Source organism: Neohortaea acidophila (assembly GCF_010093505.1).
Source record: "Neohortaea acidophila strain CBS 113389 unplaced genomic scaffold BDY17scaffold_3, whole genome shotgun sequence".
NCBI lineage: Eukaryota > Fungi > Ascomycota > Dothideomycetes > Mycosphaerellales > Teratosphaeriaceae > Neohortaea > Neohortaea acidophila.
Genome location: NW_022985512.1, coordinates 1,848,629 through 1,864,698, shown reverse-complemented (window position 1 = coordinate 1,864,698; position 16,070 = coordinate 1,848,629). Strand labels below are relative to the sequence as shown.

General features: G+C 56.8%; 7 protein-coding genes across 7 annotated transcripts; 4 read left to right on the top strand and 3 right to left on the bottom strand.

Annotated features, from left to right (window-relative positions):
• Positions 1–4: 4 nt before the first annotated feature.
• Positions 5–1,636, bottom strand: BDY17DRAFT_322536 (uncharacterized protein; the record flags this gene model as incomplete). The annotated part of the gene is made up of 4 exons (XM_033736825.1): positions 5–672; positions 726–784; positions 841–1,531; positions 1,591–1,636. 4 exons carry the CDS (start codon positions 1,634–1,636, stop codon positions 5–7), a joined length of 1,464 nt encoding a protein of 487 aa, XP_033592283.1.
• Positions 1,637–1,977: 341 nt separating this feature from the next.
• On the top strand, positions 1,978–3,998 carry BDY17DRAFT_294120 (cpy like protein carboxypeptidase). Its single transcript, XM_033733092.1, has 2 exons — positions 1,978–3,657; positions 3,718–3,998. Exons 1-2 carry the CDS (start codon positions 2,146–2,148, stop codon positions 3,853–3,855), a joined length of 1,650 nt encoding a protein of 549 aa, XP_033592282.1. The 5' UTR covers positions 1,978–2,145; the 3' UTR covers positions 3,856–3,998.
• Positions 3,943–4,920, bottom strand: BDY17DRAFT_322534 (uncharacterized protein; the record flags this gene model as incomplete). The annotated part of the gene is made up of 1 exon (XM_033736824.1): positions 3,943–4,920. The coding sequence occupies one exon, from the start codon at positions 4,918–4,920 to the stop codon at positions 3,943–3,945; it is 978 nt and encodes a 325-aa protein (XP_033592281.1).
• Positions 4,921–5,343: 423 nt separating this feature from the next.
• Positions 5,344–7,361, top strand: BDY17DRAFT_294118 (uncharacterized protein). The gene has a single exon (XM_033733091.1). The coding sequence runs from the start codon at positions 5,392–5,394 to the stop codon at positions 7,240–7,242; it is 1,851 nt and encodes a 616-aa protein (XP_033592280.1). The 5' UTR covers positions 5,344–5,391; the 3' UTR covers positions 7,243–7,361.
• BDY17DRAFT_294117 (P-loop containing nucleoside triphosphate hydrolase protein) lies at positions 7,362–9,861 on the bottom strand. Its single transcript, XM_033733090.1, has one exon. The coding sequence runs from the start codon at positions 9,716–9,718 to the stop codon at positions 7,478–7,480; it is 2,241 nt and encodes a 746-aa protein (XP_033592279.1). The 5' UTR covers positions 9,719–9,861; the 3' UTR covers positions 7,362–7,477.
• A 479-nt stretch (positions 9,862–10,340) lies between these two features.
• BDY17DRAFT_294116 (RanGTP-binding protein-domain-containing protein) lies at positions 10,341–12,232 on the top strand. The gene has a single exon (XM_033733089.1). The coding sequence runs from the start codon at positions 10,780–10,782 to the stop codon at positions 12,202–12,204; it is 1,425 nt and encodes a 474-aa protein (XP_033592278.1). The 5' UTR covers positions 10,341–10,779; the 3' UTR covers positions 12,205–12,232.
• A 1,090-nt stretch (positions 12,233–13,322) lies between these two features.
• BDY17DRAFT_241978 (uncharacterized protein) lies at positions 13,323–14,762 on the top strand (the record flags this gene model as incomplete). The annotated part of the gene is made up of 1 exon (XM_033730380.1): positions 13,323–14,762. A coding segment is annotated over one exon (1,440 nt), but the record flags the coding sequence as incomplete, so codon positions are not given.
• Between the last annotated feature and the right edge of the window lie 1,308 nt (positions 14,763–16,070).

Genomic DNA, 16,070 nt, shown 5'->3' with positions numbered 1-16,070 from the left:
GTCTTCAGTAGGGTCCAAAGTGGACTACCACCTTATCTTCTTCTAGAGCATAAATCGGCAATGTCTTCAAGCTACTGCCCATTGTTCGCTTCTCCTCCCACCACCGTAATGCGCGCTTTGCGGCAGTGAAGACGTCGTAGTAACTCAAGAACTCACGAGTATTCCGGACTAGGCCGAGTAATACCTGATCAGGCAATTGCGTTTTGAGAAAGGGCCGGATGTCCGGTGAAAGGGCACTCGCCGGTCTCGGTGTGAACTGGGAGTTGCTCAAGATCTGGATGGTGTTGTCTCGAGGCAGGCGCAAGAGTTCCCAGAGGCGCATGCGTTCGACCAGAGAATCATCGCCCTGCTGCCCAGGAATACCAGCAAGAAGGATTTCCAGTGCAGCTGCGTCTTCGAGCGAGGTGGCGCCTCCGGCGGCAAGAGCTGCGTCCGAGTAAACGTCTACGTTAGAAACACAGAGGCACACTGGGTCGAGCTCACCAGGGGTCATTGGGTGCGCAGCGTCCCCGATCATGAGCGCTTTACCGTTCACATAAGAAGTAACAGGCTCCCGGATGGCATGTCGGTAGATTTTGATGTCATCCGATAATCGGAGTAGGGCCAGCCATGACTCGTCGAAGCCTTCTAACATGCCAATGACTTCGTCGATTGATGCTGGAGTTTGCCAATCTACACTGACTCGTCAGACCACGTGCTCTCCTATCAGAACGTGGAGGATATACCATCTCCGAATACTTCAACAGCTCTTGAGCCTTGGACCGCAACGTTCATTATTTGTCCACTGCAAGGATATTAGAATCGAATGAAAGGCGGAGAGGAGAGGGATAAGCTGGATACTTTCGACAAGGGTAAGCTATAGCAGCTGTTCTGTTGTCGATCGCGAGAGTCTGTCCATTAGTTCGACCGTCGGGAAACAATTTCGAAGCATCTCCATCGTTCCGAATGCGTTCAATGGGGATGAGCGTGCGATACATGCAGTGCGAGCCTTCGATCAGCGGCAGGTGTCGGCCAGCGATGATGGAAGCGAATGCCGATTTCACACCGTTGGCCACTACGATCAGATCCTTTTCGACAGTCTCTACTTGGCTGGTCTCAGTTGCGTGGATCGTGATGCGGCCACCTTGGCAGTCGAGATCGACCACTTCCACTCCCAAGATGATCTCGGCACCAGCTGCCGTAGCTAACCTTCGAAGCTCTGCATGTAAATCGGCTCGATGGTATGAGACATATGGAGCCCCATATCGCGTTGCTGAATCCGCGAACGAGTCCATCGCTGACGGAACGCCGTTGACAGAGCGAGGATTCCATGCGCGCAACCATTCCACCAATGTGCCTCCGGCGTCTGCGCTCATGCCTAGACCGACGGCCCCGTCGGGCAGTTTCAATCCCCAGGCGCGCAGTATGCGGCTTGCTTGAGGCGCCATGAGTATAGCGGCCCCGGTTTCATTGCTGAATTTCGACTTCTCGTATACCGTGACCTTGTAGTCCAGCCGGCCCAAAGCAATAGCGGCGGCTAAGCCAGCAATTCCTGAAGGACAAGGGAATCAGCGCTCTACTTTGCTGCAGCTGGGAGGATAGCCCGGTTACCTGCTCCGACGATACCGACATTGTAACTTCCTTCCGGATTCCCCATCGTCGCCGACCTACAAAAATGGCTTTGGAAGCGTGGCTTTCCCTTCTCTGATGGCTTGTACAGCTTGCTTCCGTCGTGGATATGGGCTTGTCATGTTGAACAAGATGTAAGACGTCCGGCTAGCTGCCAGAAGTATGATACGCAGTGACAGTTCATTACGTGAGCTCTACTAAAATCAATGTACTTCTTAGGAATTGGCCTCACTTCTTCCAGCACGCCAACACGCCCCATGTGACGTCCGAGTGGCTTGACGGGCATTACATAATTGATAAGATAAATTAGAGTTTGGCTGTGGAGCAGTGTGGCGGGAGTTGCCAGGTCACGAGCTCTGCAGCCTGTGACGTTTCCATCCAGGTGCCGCCGGCGCCTCGTCTCGTCTTCGTCTTATCTTCCTCTCCCTCCATTCTACCTCTCCGTTCTTGGATTTCATCTTCAAATCGCCTTCCCTCTTCCACTCCAACCCACACCTATCCGGACATCGTCCGATAGCCGTATTGCGCAGACACGGCATGAAGGTCCTCGTACCCACTTTGCTCGCTGGAGCAGCCAGCGCTGCCGTCCCGCAATGGCAGCAACCGCTCCTCCCCGGCAGCTTCCAAGACGCCCTCACGGCTCCCATCGACAAGGCGACGTCATGGACCAAGTCCTGGGATTGGCTCGAGAATGAGATGAAGCACCTCACCGGTGAGGCTCGCGCAGTGTGGGATGAGGTCGCTCTCATGTTCCCCGAGAGCATGAGCTCCGCGTCCTTCTTCAGTCTGCCGAAGCCGCATGTCCGCAAGCCGGACAGCCACTGGGACTTCCATACCAGCGGAAAGGCCATCCAGGATGTGTGGGTGATGAACAAGGATGGAGAGCAAGAGCGTGAGCTCGATGGCGATCTCAGGGCCTTCACCCTTCGCACGAAGAAGGTCGATCCGAGGAAGCTCGGCGTGGACAAGGTGAAGCAATACTCCGGCTACCTCGACGACAATGAGAACGACAAGCATCTGTTCTACTGGTTCTTCGAGTCTCGCAACGACCCCAAAAATGATCCCGTCCTGCTCTGGTTGAACGGTGGACCCGGCTGCTCTTCGTTGACCGGTTTGTTCATGGAGCTTGGTCCCTCCTCCATCACCGAGAAGGGCGAGACCAAGTTCAACCCCAGCAGCTGGAACGCCAACGCCTCCGTCATCTTCCTTGATCAGCCCGTCAACGTTGGATACTCCTACTCTGGCAGCGGCGTCTCCAACACCGTCGCTGCTGGCAAGGACGTCTACGCCCTCTTGACTCTCTTCTTCAAGCAATTCCCCGAATACGCCAAGCAGCCCTTCCATATCTCTGGCGAGTCCTACGCTGGCCACTACATTCCCGTCTTTGCCTCGGAAATCCTGTCTCACAAGAAGCGCAACATCAACCTGCAATCCGTTCTCATCGGCAACGGTCTGACTGACGGTCTCACCCAATACGATTACTACCGACCTATGGCCTGCGGTGATGGTGGCTGGCCTGCTGTTCTTGGCGCCCAAGAGTGTGCAGGCATGGACAATGCGCTCCCTCGCTGCAAGAGCCTGATCGAATCCTGCTACAACAGTGAGAGCGTATGGTCTTGCGTGCCCGCTTCCATCTACTGCAATAACGCAATCATTGGCCCCTACCAGCGCTCTGGTCAGAACCCATACGACGTGCGCAAGAAGTGTAAGGGAAGCAACCTCTGCTACGACGAGCTCGATTGGATCCAGGGCTACCTCAACAAGAAGGACGTCATGGAGGCCTTGGGCGCGGAAGTGGACAGCTACGACAGCTGCAATTTCGACATCAACCGCAACTTCCTCTTCGCTGGCGACTGGATGCAGCCATTCCATCGTCTTGTCCCGGGCATCTTGAAGGAGATTCCTGTGTTGATCTATGCCGGTGATGCTGATTTCATCTGTAACTGGCTTGGAAACTTGGCATGGACGACGCAGTTGGAGTGGCCTGGCCAGAAGAACTACGCCAAGGCCCCAATGGAGGACTTGAAGTTGGCCGCCGACGATTCCAAGGTGCGTACTTCTCCGTATCCTCACACGTCTTCTGCATATCGTGCTAATTCGAGACATCAGATTGGATCCGTCAAATCCGCCGGCAACTTCACGTTTGTGAGGATTCATGCCGGAGGCCACATGGTGCCCTACGATCAACCGGTTGCCAGCCTCGACATGTTGAACAGATGGTTGAGCGGCGAGTGGATCGAGTCGTGAGCCACTCCGCAGACGGTGGACCTAGAAGACGTGAATCGTGGTAATTGTGTGACACGGTGAAGCACGTCCGCTCACACCAAACATAATCTACTTTCGTGTAGCTAGAATTAAATTCACGGGCCAGCGCCCTCGAATCTTGCCATCGCCCACTATCTCCCCAAGCTCCCGCATGGATTCCTCCACCCACCCCTCCACCTTGGCTGGTGGAAACGTGTTGAGATGATACGGCAATGCAGATAGGTCCTTCTCAAAGTACAGCTCCGCGTCGTCCACCCGGATCACGATCTCCTCGGCACCAATGCCCGACACTGCCGGCCACCGCTCTCTATAATCGGGTGGCATGGTATCCGCGTACATCGTACCGCCCGGCGCTCCCGTATCCGTCCCATTGATGAAGATGCGTTCCGACTGCGCCTCGAAAATCGTAGCCGGCAGCTCCACATTCTCATACATGCAAGCAATCGTGACGAACTGCGGCATGACGGCCTCCTCGCCGCCCATCTTCTCGAGCATCAGGGGCGCCCACAGTTGCAGCCTCCGAATGAACGCAGCGTGCAAGCGGGCGTCCTCCATTTCCATGAACCCCGTGAAGAGGGCGGCGAATGTCCCGCCGGGCTTGAGCTGGTGGGCAATCGCCTCGAATGAGCGCGGTAGGTCGGTGAAATGCAGCATTGTCGCGCAAAAGACCATGTCTACGGACGCGGGGGGCAAGACGGCGCCGCTGTCTTCGAGCTTCGTAACGTGCAGCTCGTATTTGGCCTCTTTGGCACCGCTCAGCCGGGCGCGGGCGGCGGCGATGTTATCCTCCGAGGAATCGGAGACGATGACTTTGGTGAAGGGGGCGCCGATGCGGAGCGAATGGATCGCGGCGGCGGCGCCTGCTTCGTGCACCGTGTGGAATTGCCCGCCATGACAGGTGTGATAGTCGAAAATGCGTTGGAAGATGGAGTTAGGGAGAGGGGCGCGGCCTTTGAGGTAGGCGGTCCAGTAGTCGGAAGTCTGCGAGTAGAAGCCCGCGAGCCCTGCGGGTGCTGGTTCGTGAGAACTTTTGGGCTTGGCTGACATGATTGAGTCTGGCTTTGACGGGACTGTCATTGACAAGATGAAGAGACGGGAGATGGGTGGGGGAGAAGTGAGGACAGGGAACAGGAGTGTTCGGATAGCATGGACTTTCCATCTGTGCATGAAAAAGATCGGAACGAGAGTCGACTCGCAGGATGAGATGAGCAATGGTTTGTCATGCTGCTATCCTACCTTATCCAGAAAGATCGCATGCTGCCTGTACTTGTGCGGTGGGGCAGTTATGCTGAAGTGAGATACGCAGGAGTTGCAGGGTTATTGAACACGAAACGGGCCTGAAGGTGTCACCAGTCCATCTGACAGAAGAAGTGAAGTCGATCGAAGGGCGACTGACGTGCACGCCAAAGTCCCGCTGACTCAGCCACGACTTTCGGCGCGTCTCCCAAGCACGCGTCCCCGAGCATCACACCTTCGCCTTGACAATCCGCCACCTCAACGACTGGAGAGCTGTCAAGAATGCCGTCGGCCTCTTCATCCGGCAAGGTCATTTCATACACCGCAAAGACGGCCCGCAAGACACAGCAGAACCTCCCGATTAAGAGGCGTTACATTCGACGCAAGGCCCCCACGCTATTTCCCTCTTCCACCGATATCCAGACCACTCTGACCCAATGCGACTTTGGGGTGCCGAGCAGCAACAGCAGAGAGGACTCTGATATCCCCAGCGATGACGAGCTCGAGAGTTCGAGACCCAAGAAGCGGGCCAAGACGAGAGCCAAGTTTGGAAAGAGAGAGGCGGATCAATCTACCATGACCCAGTTCGATCGCGGACTCCTGCCACAATTGCTGAGAAGATCGAGGTCGGCTGGAGTCGGTAGTGGCAAGATGGAAGTGTGGGAAGACGATGACTTTGCATGGTGGGGAAGCGAAGTTGACCGTGGCCCACAACAGACTACTGCCTTCCTTGATGGAGCCAACGAAGAGACGGACCACGCCGATCAGCTGGCATCAGAGATACTTGAGACGTCTCCAACACGCATCGAGTCATCGCAATGGGACGAATTGGGGCCTGAGAGGCGGCCATCTGGAGCGCCAACCGAGCTGCACACGCCACGCAAAGTACGCTTCACGAGGGAGGTGCCGTCTTCTCAGACCCCTCCCAGCGCCAAATCGTCCGCCCCAATGTCTACTCCTCGCCGAGTTTGGCAGACATCGCCACTGAAAGAGCGCAGCGCGAACATTGCAGCTCGCGTGACCAAGAGTGTCAGTCCAGAGTCGCAGAACACGACTATGAAGATTCTCGAACGGATTAGATTCAGATCACGCAATGGCCCGGTGACGGGTGGAATAGTCACAAAGCCTTCGCCGCAGAGAGTGCCCTCATCTCAGGAGCGTGTGGAAGCGTCTTGCTCCCCGTCCCCGCTACGCCCAGCCAGGACATTGCATCGTGTCACGACAATACAGGACTCCCAGCTGGACGAGGACAGTAGCCTGGAAGTAACGTACAGTCACCACACAAGCAAACCAACTCCAAAGATGACACGCACAGTGACTGTTCAAGACTCGCAGGCCGAAGACTTGGACCTCGATGACCTCGACGATATCAACGAAGCCCACCTCACTCACAAATGGAACTCTTACGAAGACGCGCATACCGCGTCGGACGATCTAGGCCCGGCGACTTATGACCCGGCATACTCTGCGCTGGACCGTGATGCGGCGAGATTCGGGCAGACACAAGCAACTCAGCTCCTCTCTGACCGTTTCAAAGACGGCATCGAGGACAGCGAGACAGAGGACGACGACCTCGACGCCATATACGTGCCTCGGGAAACACGGCCTCAAGCAGGAGATTCGACGAATGCGGAGGATGCGTCCGCCTCGCAATCCAACGATACACCAAGACCGAAGGAAGCACCGGCGCCTATGCCTCACACTACCGCAGATGCCAGCGCTGCAATCGATTCCCAACCACTGGCGAGAAGGTCCGAACCCCACCTCCCCTCCTCCCCACCAGCCCTCCGCCCCTCCCAAGTGAGCACCGTAGTCCCCTCGCAATTCACGCCCATCCAACCACGCCCCAAACGCAAACACGATCTCATCTCATCCCCACCAGCAAAGGAGTCCACGTTCCCTCCCACCTCACCTCCAGCATCGTCAGCGCTACGATGCAGCCCGCAGAGTTCCCCCTTCCTCTTGCCGCCTGCGCTTACAAGCTCGGCGCAAAAGGTGCAGGATGACGAGGACTGCGACGAGATTCCAACGCAGGCACCCGCAGCTGTGAGGCGCTTTGAGCTGGAGAGTTTGGTGGATTTCAGTTTGCCGCCTCCGCCGCCACTGTCTAGTTCTAATCGGAGTTGGGCGTGAGATGTGGGACTCGATGTGAGGCGGACAGGGATCAGCAGAGTGGATGACAACGATACGACGAGGACAGCACTTGTGCGTTAGCAAGTCTGGATGGTAATGAATCGATGACTGTTTCAAAACATGGAATCGTGATGATGTTCTACTCCTACTGTCGAAAAACAAGACAGCGATATGCTGAATCCACACATCCTTACAAAATCCCCGCCCTGCCAGATGCACACAATGCATCTCCACTTTAAGCCGCCGCGGCGCTGGCAGCCGCGGCAGCAGTCGCAGAAGCCGAAGCAGCAGTAGGTCCAACCGGATCCGTAATCAACTTGGTGATTTTCCCAATGGCAATCGTCTGTCCCTGGTCGCGCAGCGTAAAGCGGCCCAGTTGCGGGTAATCCTCAAACCGCTCCACGCACACCGAGCCCGCGCCACCAGTAATTTCCAAGCGCGCGATAATGTTCATGCCCTGCTTCGCGAAGCCCGGCGGCTTCTTGCTCTTGCGGTTCGTCTTGGGCTCCAGCTTGTGCAGCAGCGCGGCGAACGTGACCTCCTCGGTCGCGGAGTGGACGTGCAGCACGCAGTTGAAGCCGGCGGAGAGGATGGACTTGAGTTCCAGCAGGCGGATCTGCGCCTCGAACGCGGAAACGCAGTGCACGGGGCGTTTCGGGGAGCACAGCACGAAGCCGGGGTAGATGTCCTCCTCCTCGACGCCCTTGATGCGGATGCGCACCTGCTCGCCACAGGTGGCGTGCGGGATTTCGTCCTCCGTCTCGCCGAACAGGGCGGAGATTTGGATTTCGGCTTTGTTGGGCATCATCAGGTACTTGTTTTCTTTGCGGATCACGCCCGCCTCGACCTTGCCTTCGACCATGGTGCCGAGGTCGCGGTACTTGGCCGCGATGGGCATCATGAAGGGCGCGTTGATTTTGCGCTCGAGCGTTTGCATCGAGTCGAGGAATTCGAGGAGCGAGGGCGAGTCGACCCATTTGGCCACGCTCTTAGGAACGCGCTCTTTGATGCCTGTTGTTTGTTGGGCGGCGATGGGCATGAAGGTCAGGTCGGTCTTGGGGTTGTACCCGAGGCCCTTGAGGAAGGCGGTGAGTTTGGTGGTGCACTCCTTGTAACGATCCTCGCTCCATTCGACTGTGGGGTCGTCCATTTTGTTCACGACGACGACAAGCTTGTTGACGCCTTGGGTCTTCGCGAGGACTGCGTGCTCCCGCGTCTGTCCGCCCTTGTCGAATCCGGCTTCGTATTCACCTTTGCGAGCGGAGATGACGAGAATGCCAACGTCGGCCTGCGACGCACCCTGCACCATGTTTGGCACGTAGTTCTTGTGTCCGGGTGCATCAAGGATGGAGTATCGCCGCTTGTCCGTCTCGAAGAAACCTCGACCCACCTCGACGGTGATACCCTTTGATCGCTCCTCCTTGGTTTGGTCAAGCGCCCAGGAGAGGTACCACGACTCACGGCCGAGATCTTTGGCTTCCCGCTTGTATTTGTCCATCGTTCGCTCATCCACCATTCCGGTGGCGTAAAGAATGCTGCCGCCCAACGTGCTCTTACCCGCATCGACGTGGCCCAAGAAAATGACATTGACGTGCTCTTTGCCGTACATGTCTTGCAGCGCTTCATTATCGACAATTTCGGCTTGCTCTTCGATGACGGCGTCCGCACGTCTCGCTTCAGCCTTCGCGGCGGCGGCGGCATCGGGGGCGGGAGAGGATCGACCCGAGGCGGATGGAGAGGTGGTGCCTTTCGATGCGGGTGTGGTGGTCTCGCCGGTCTTCTCTATCGCTTTGGCAGCCGTGACTTTCTTGCCAGCATCCACTTCTGGCTCTTCCTTCTTCGCTGCGGGAGGCGGGGTGCTCGTGGCGCCGAGCGAAAGCACTTTGGCTCCACCCGCCGCCTTTTCCACCTTTGGCGCTGCCGCACCGGTATCTGATGCACTCAAGGAGAGGGTCTTGGCAGGTGCGGCGGTGTTCAAGGTCTTGACAGGAGCGGCGGCGGGTTTGGCGGCCGGAGGCTGGCTGGCGGGGACTAACGCCTCTCCTCTCTTTGCAATCATGGGAGTCTGTCGTTGTTGCGGAGGCACGTATGCCTGCGGCTTCTGCTGTTGCTGCTGCTGCTGAGGTTGTTGAGGCTGCTGGTATTGCCCGTAATTTTGCTGAGCGTAGCCTTGCTGGCCATATTGTTGGTAACCACCCTGTTGTCCATACCCATATTGCTGGTATCCACCTTGCTGGCCATACCCTTGCTGGCCGTATTGCGAATAGCCGTTGTATTGCTGGCCATATCCGCCACCATACTGCTGAGCTGTGGCGGGATTAAAAGTTTGTGCGCCGGGCTGGAAGCTGGAGGCACCGGGCTGGAAGGTGTTGTAGGCGGCTTGATTGTTCTGGAAGTTCAGCTGCTGCTGTGTCTGTTGCGCGAGATCATCGTCTCGCATCTCGTCCTCCCACGAATCTGGCTGTCCGTTGGCCATCCTTTCCAGCTACGCCTGTCGGCTCTTATGTGCACGAGGGGTCGAGAGAAGGGAAGAGGTCCACTCAGTCGTGAGGAAGGAAAACTCGAAATTGGTAAGAGGGAGCGTTGCGGGGTTGAGTCGGTGGGGGAAGGACAAAGTTGAACGACGACGAAATGTCTGTCATGACATTTCAATCTCTGGTTCTGGTGTCCGTGTGGCGCTCGGCGGGTGTGGCGTCGAATTGTGGCTTGCCCGCTGTGGCCTGAAAGTCTAATTGACTGCACCAAACGACACCAACAGCACTGCTGAACGGCAGGCACGACAACACACTGTAGAGACGATATCTTGCACTCCACAGAAGAGCAAACAGTCGATACCAGGCGACACACCCATTCTTCCGGGCTCGCATTCACCCCGCTGACCCGGTATGCGTACAACTTCGCCATCACCACCACAGCCTTGCCAAATCCTTCCACCATCGATGACAGCACAACATGGACAGCCTCTTGAGCAACCTAACCTCCCAAGCGATGAACTACGCCATCCGCTCCGGAATCACCATCACTACCACCTATGCCCTCAACCAGTGCACGCGCCTCCTCAAACAAACGCCGCGCAACAACCAACACCGCCAAGAATTGCTCACTCTGCAAATCCGGCTGGAGAGCAAGATCCGCATCATCAGTCCTGCCATCGATCTGATTGAATTGATCTCCGCTCGAGGAAATACGACACTTGAGTATGCCGTGAGTCTGACCAAGGGGATCCGGTATGAGATTCAGCAGTTGGGAAGAAGGATCGCTGGCGCGGTTGGAAAGAAGAATGGACATGCGCAGTCGGAGGTGGTGGCCATCATCAACTCGATCAAGTTGTTGCTGCTCAAGATCGAAGACGCTATCCCGCTCATCAACCTTGCCATCACGACTTCGGGTGTCAACCTGTCGACCAAGCTATCCGGCACCATCAGTCCGAGTCGACTGTTGCAAGCATCGACGTTTCTGACTGCCGCGGACACTGAATTTACTTCATCAGCGCAAGCAAGGCAGCAAGTCGGACCCACGTGGACGTTGAGCTTGTACATGCTGTTTGCCGGACATGTGAACAGAACTCTCGACGACAACGGTGTGAGAGCAACAACGTGGAAGGAAGTGGTGCATAAAGCGAGGATGAAGCTTTTCAGAGTTCCTTTGGGAGCACTGGGTAATTTGCCGGGGGATATGCAGTACGAATTGAGTGGAAATGGAGTGTTTGCGGGAGAGACGGGAAGCGATTTTGCTTACCAGCTCGCCATCATCGAAGATCTGGACGATGATCGAGTGCATACAATGGAAGAGGACGGCAGTCTTCCGAGCTCGTTCGAGGATGTTGCGAATGCGGGTATCCGGGATGTTGTACCAATCCACGAGATCTCCAAAATCTTCTACGCCGACACGGGCAAGATTCTCAACATCGGGGAGGATGACGACGACACGAATCGGCCGGTCTTGCTCATCAAACGAGACATCAATGCTGAGCCGCCCAGACGGATGCTCCATCGGTCGCAGATGTCGGAGCCACGCTTCCTCGACGATGCGGAGATGGGTGCGCAAGCGGACGAGCAGGACGAGATCAATATACAGATCCTGCGTGAATCGACGCCGAGCATTGCTGCAAACGATCAGCAAGGCACAATGGACGAGAGCAAGACCTGGAAGCTACCAGCCAATCTGGATCCGGAGTGGATGGCTTTCGAGGTGTACACCGAGCAGTCGGACTCCGACAGCGAAGTCGATGAGCCCCCAGCCTTTCTGCATCCATCACACCAGCACGCAGACTCGCCCGGAACAGCCTTCACCCACGTCTTCTCGAACATGAAGCTCAAGTCGCCGTCTCCCCAACCCATCGTCCACGTCGACTCTCCACAACCACAACACCCGCGCATCAAAACCTCACTATCACTTCTTGAGATGCTCATCAAACTCACCGCCTTGCAGCAATTCCGGCAAGAGAGCCATCTGGCCATTGAAGACGAATTGCTCAATTTCTTCCTGGAAGATAGCGCCACTGCGGGAGCAGGAAGGGACAAGGACGTCAGGCGAAAGGTCAGGAATGAGGCAGTGAAGCGCGTGGGCTTCGATCCTTACGACGAGAGTCCTGTGAAGCGCAGAGGGGAGGTGTACATTGCTTCTGCACGCGCGAGGGCAGAGGGAGATCTGCTCGAGCCTGAGGTGCGCGAATCGATTGAGGAGGCGTGCGAGAACTGTGGGTCGCCTTCGCCACGGTCAGTGAAGCACGCGGAGACGCCGGTGAAGATGGGCACGCCGCCATATCTTAAGCCATCTGGTCGAATGAGCGAGAGTGTTGAACCGGAGATGAACGGCCTGGCGAAGACGATGTCACAGGCTTCGTTGCTTGCCACGCCTCCCAGCACGACAAAAGGCAGGCACATGGTATTGAGGGCGCAGAGCGAGCCCAAAGCGAGTAGTCCGCTGTCGCGGGAGTTTACTCATGATGACGAAGGTTGACCTCGCGGGCATGGCATTATGACAAACATCTGGGGAGAACCGAGCGAGGCTGGGGAGATCAAATATAGATATCGGTACCGTATGGAGCGACGATGTGAAGAATGAAGAGTGAAGAAGCCGGTGGCTGGTCAGGCGAGGAGATCGCTAAGACGGAGCAAAGAGCGTGGAATGTGCTCAACACCTTGCCGCGTTGTGGAAGCAACAATGTAGTGTCACTCGAATGGCAGTGATGTGCACACCATCGGCAGATTGCAAAGCAGCAACAGTAGAAGTGGACAGGGTGAGGTGACGGGAGATAATGAGCTGTTACGGAGGTGAGCCTGGCGCGGGCCGGGTAATTAAGAAAATGGACTAGCGCCACGCGGACCCGGCGTTGGTCATCAGGCACAGGGCTGTGATTGGAGGAGAAGCGAAGCTGGCGCCAACCGCCCGGCGGCGATCAAACATCTGAAACTCCTTGTCTCTCCCTCCACCAAGAACTCCACGGCGCCGCCGGTGTTTCCTCCCATCGCATCATGCAACGCCAGATGCCGTGAGGAGGTGGAGGCAGATGCGCCGAGAGTTTCCGCACCACCCTCTTTTCCCTGCTGCATTGTCGCGCATGCCCACATTCACTTGACTCTTCTTCCTGCTTATTGACCACTACCACGCTCCTCAGCACCACCAGCCTCTCCTTCCTCCGACACTCCGACTCTGCGTCAGCGACGACACCTCCGAACGCCCCTCCGCTCCTTCTTTGTCGTCCCTTCACCCACTCGCTCATCCACGCCACCTTTGTCCATCGCGAAAAAGGGCATTGTCGAGGTTTACAAACAAAGACGCGCTCGGCACCCCCACACCATGCGAGGAAGCATTCCTTCCTGCCTCCCAACCTCCGACTAGACCGCTCACTTCCTCCCTTCCCTCCTCTGACCAGGCGTCCCTCTTCATCGCTCAGACGAGTCCGTTGGCTAAGAGAGGACAATTCTGCTGGACAGAAAGACACTGCCGTTTGCCTAGCCTAGTAACACGCGACTTGGGCCTATGCAGCGCCGATTGCAGTCACTATAACACCTACTCAGCCGGTCTGATTTCCATTACCAACGACCTCGCGCTCCTCACTCACCCCCACCTTCACCATGAGTTGTTGCGGAGATCGAGAAAAGGGCCCGCCGGAGAAGAAGCAGCGGTGGGAGTTTATCGAGTTGAGCGACTTTCGATCCACATCGTGCTGGAACTTCATCGCTTATGGCTGGCTTTGGTTCATGGGTGCGGTCGGCGTCGCCGTCTACGCTGTCGACACCTTCACCGCCGTCAACCTCCTCATCTTCAACCGATGGAGCTCGCAGGTCCAGCCCGTGATCCCCTTCAAATACAGCAAGTGGATCTTCGCCATCTGCATCTTCATCTCCTACGCCCTCTGTTTTTACGAATGGGTCCGCGCCATCCGAGTCATCAAGAGAGACGGCGTTGCCGCCAGCTATATGGACCCCATTGCCAACTCTCTCCAAAGCATGCGCTCCCGCGGCTTCAAGCGATTCCTCGTCTACACCCAGCTCACGAAGAGCAAAAAGGGCACCGACTACGTCGCGTTCTTCGTGTACTTTGCTTTTCAAAGCGCCGTTCGAGTAGTCCTGGCCGAAGGACCTCGACAGGCCGTCAATGCCATGACCCTCTACGCCGTCATGCAGGCTGATCTTATCAACGGCGGCGCAACAACTGACGGCCACTCGCATATCCAGCAGTTCTTCATCAACCTTGGCGCTATTGCCGACAAGAACTACGAGCAAGCTGCCATTTACGCTTCTATGTTGTTCACCCTCGTCATTTGGGTATTCAGCGCTCTGTGCTTGATCTGTGCAGGCCTCTTGTACTTGGTCTTCCTGTGGCACTACATCCCGCAACAGGACGGCCGCCTCCGGATCTACTGCCGACGCAAGATTGACCGTAGGCTGGACAAGATCGTTGCCCACACAATCGAAGCGGCGATGGAAGACGAGGCGAAGAAGAGGGAAAAGGCGGAAAGAAAGGCGGAGCTCAAGAGGCAGAAAACTGGTGAGCTGCCTCCGCCTCGTCCAATGGGGCTCAACAGAGCACCTACCTTGCCGGATTTGGGAGACGACGGTGCGTGGAAGAAGCATGATGCTGCGTCGCCACTCAATCGACAAGATACTAAGTCGACCGTGTCAACCCTGCCTCCATACTCTGCTCGACCAGATGGGCTCGATAGGCAACCGTCGCTGCCCGACCTCGCTTTCGACCGGCCAGGGATGCCAAGCAGGAGCGGGACCCAAGCATCTGGGTGGAGTAGTGCAAGCTTGGAAGCAGACGCTCCTCTCTTGCCAAATGCCGGATTCGCTGGCGGTGATGGCTGGACTTCGTCGCCTGCCCCGACATACTACTCTCGCAAGCCGTCCGTGACTTCGTCCATTCCTCCCATGCCTATGCGCATGGACACACAGAACACAAGCACGTCACAGCGGCCCTTTACCCCGGCATCAGCGACGACTGCAAGACCGCCACCCGGTCAACGCTTCCCAGTACGCTCAAATACGGGTTACAGCTTTGAAGAGCCGCAATCCGCTGGCAGCGAGATCTCACCAAACGACTTCACGCGAGCTCGCACTCCAATGGGTCCACCACCACCTCGCATCAACACGGCAGACGGGTTTCAACCGAGGCCTAGAAGACAAGACAGCGATGTCTCTTACTTCAGCCGACCGGTGGCAGCTCCAACTCCTCCACCAGCAACGATCCCCCGACGCCCAACAGTCGACAGCGTCAACCCGCCCTTCCGCGGCCCAACCCCCGCACCACTGCCCGTAAACCGCCCCTTCACACCCACCTATGCCCCGAGTCTACCCACTCCGCCTCCAAACAGCTACGAAATGACATCTCAATCACCACCGCCAGTCGCAACCACCAAGATCTACCAACCCTTCAACCCCAACTTGCACTCCGCGTCAACCGCCACGACACCAGCCGCGCAGGATGGTGCTAGGCGCAATATCACAGTCGCCGGATCCAGCACACCTGGTGTCTATCAGACGCAAACTGCTCAACGGAGCTTCACAGCGCCAGCACCAGTGGACGCGAGAGCAATGTCGAGCTATGGCTCGCTCCTCGATGATTACACTACGCCGCACGAGACGGACGCCTATGGTGCGAGAGGAGAGAATGCTCGCGCCGCACCGCCGCCTTCGAGGCAGTATTCTCCTGCTCCGTCTGGTTGGGGTCAGGGACGATTCTAAGACGGCCGTGAGTGCGGATGACCTTGTATATATTTCTTATTTGCACTATTACACACTCGTTTGATACCCATCCAGCCAGCTGATATCGATCGAGTCCCGTTTGGGAGACCTTTGAGCCTTGCTTCCTCACCTCCATACAACCATTGATTGCATCCCCCGCTTCGTCAGTAATCACGAGCAGGCCAAACAACCCTCGATCGCCCACATAGCCTATGTAAAAAGGGTGTACTCGCAACCGAGGGCAGTAAGGTAGCAGGTACATCACCTACCCTTCGCTCGATCAACCCGCGCAATCGAGATCGAAGAAACCGTCCGGGCTGCACGAACGAGTCGCGGTGCCAAAAGGCAGCGGCATTAAGCTTTGCGGGGCAGAAGATGGGGAAGTGGGGGGGTCGATGTAGCCGTGCGGGTTTGTCGATCGAGGCTGCGCTGTACGATGACGATGTTTACCACCCTTTTTTGGCGCGCGAGGGACAATGTTCTTTTGCGAATGGTTTAAAGGGGGCTGCGCCGGTGTTGGGAGCGTTGGGCGAGCTTTTCCCTCTGCGTGTTGCAAAGAGGTGGACGTTTCTTCGTGGTCTTTTTCCTCCTTCGCTGCCACCACATCACTTGGCTTGATACTGCGGGAATGCGAAG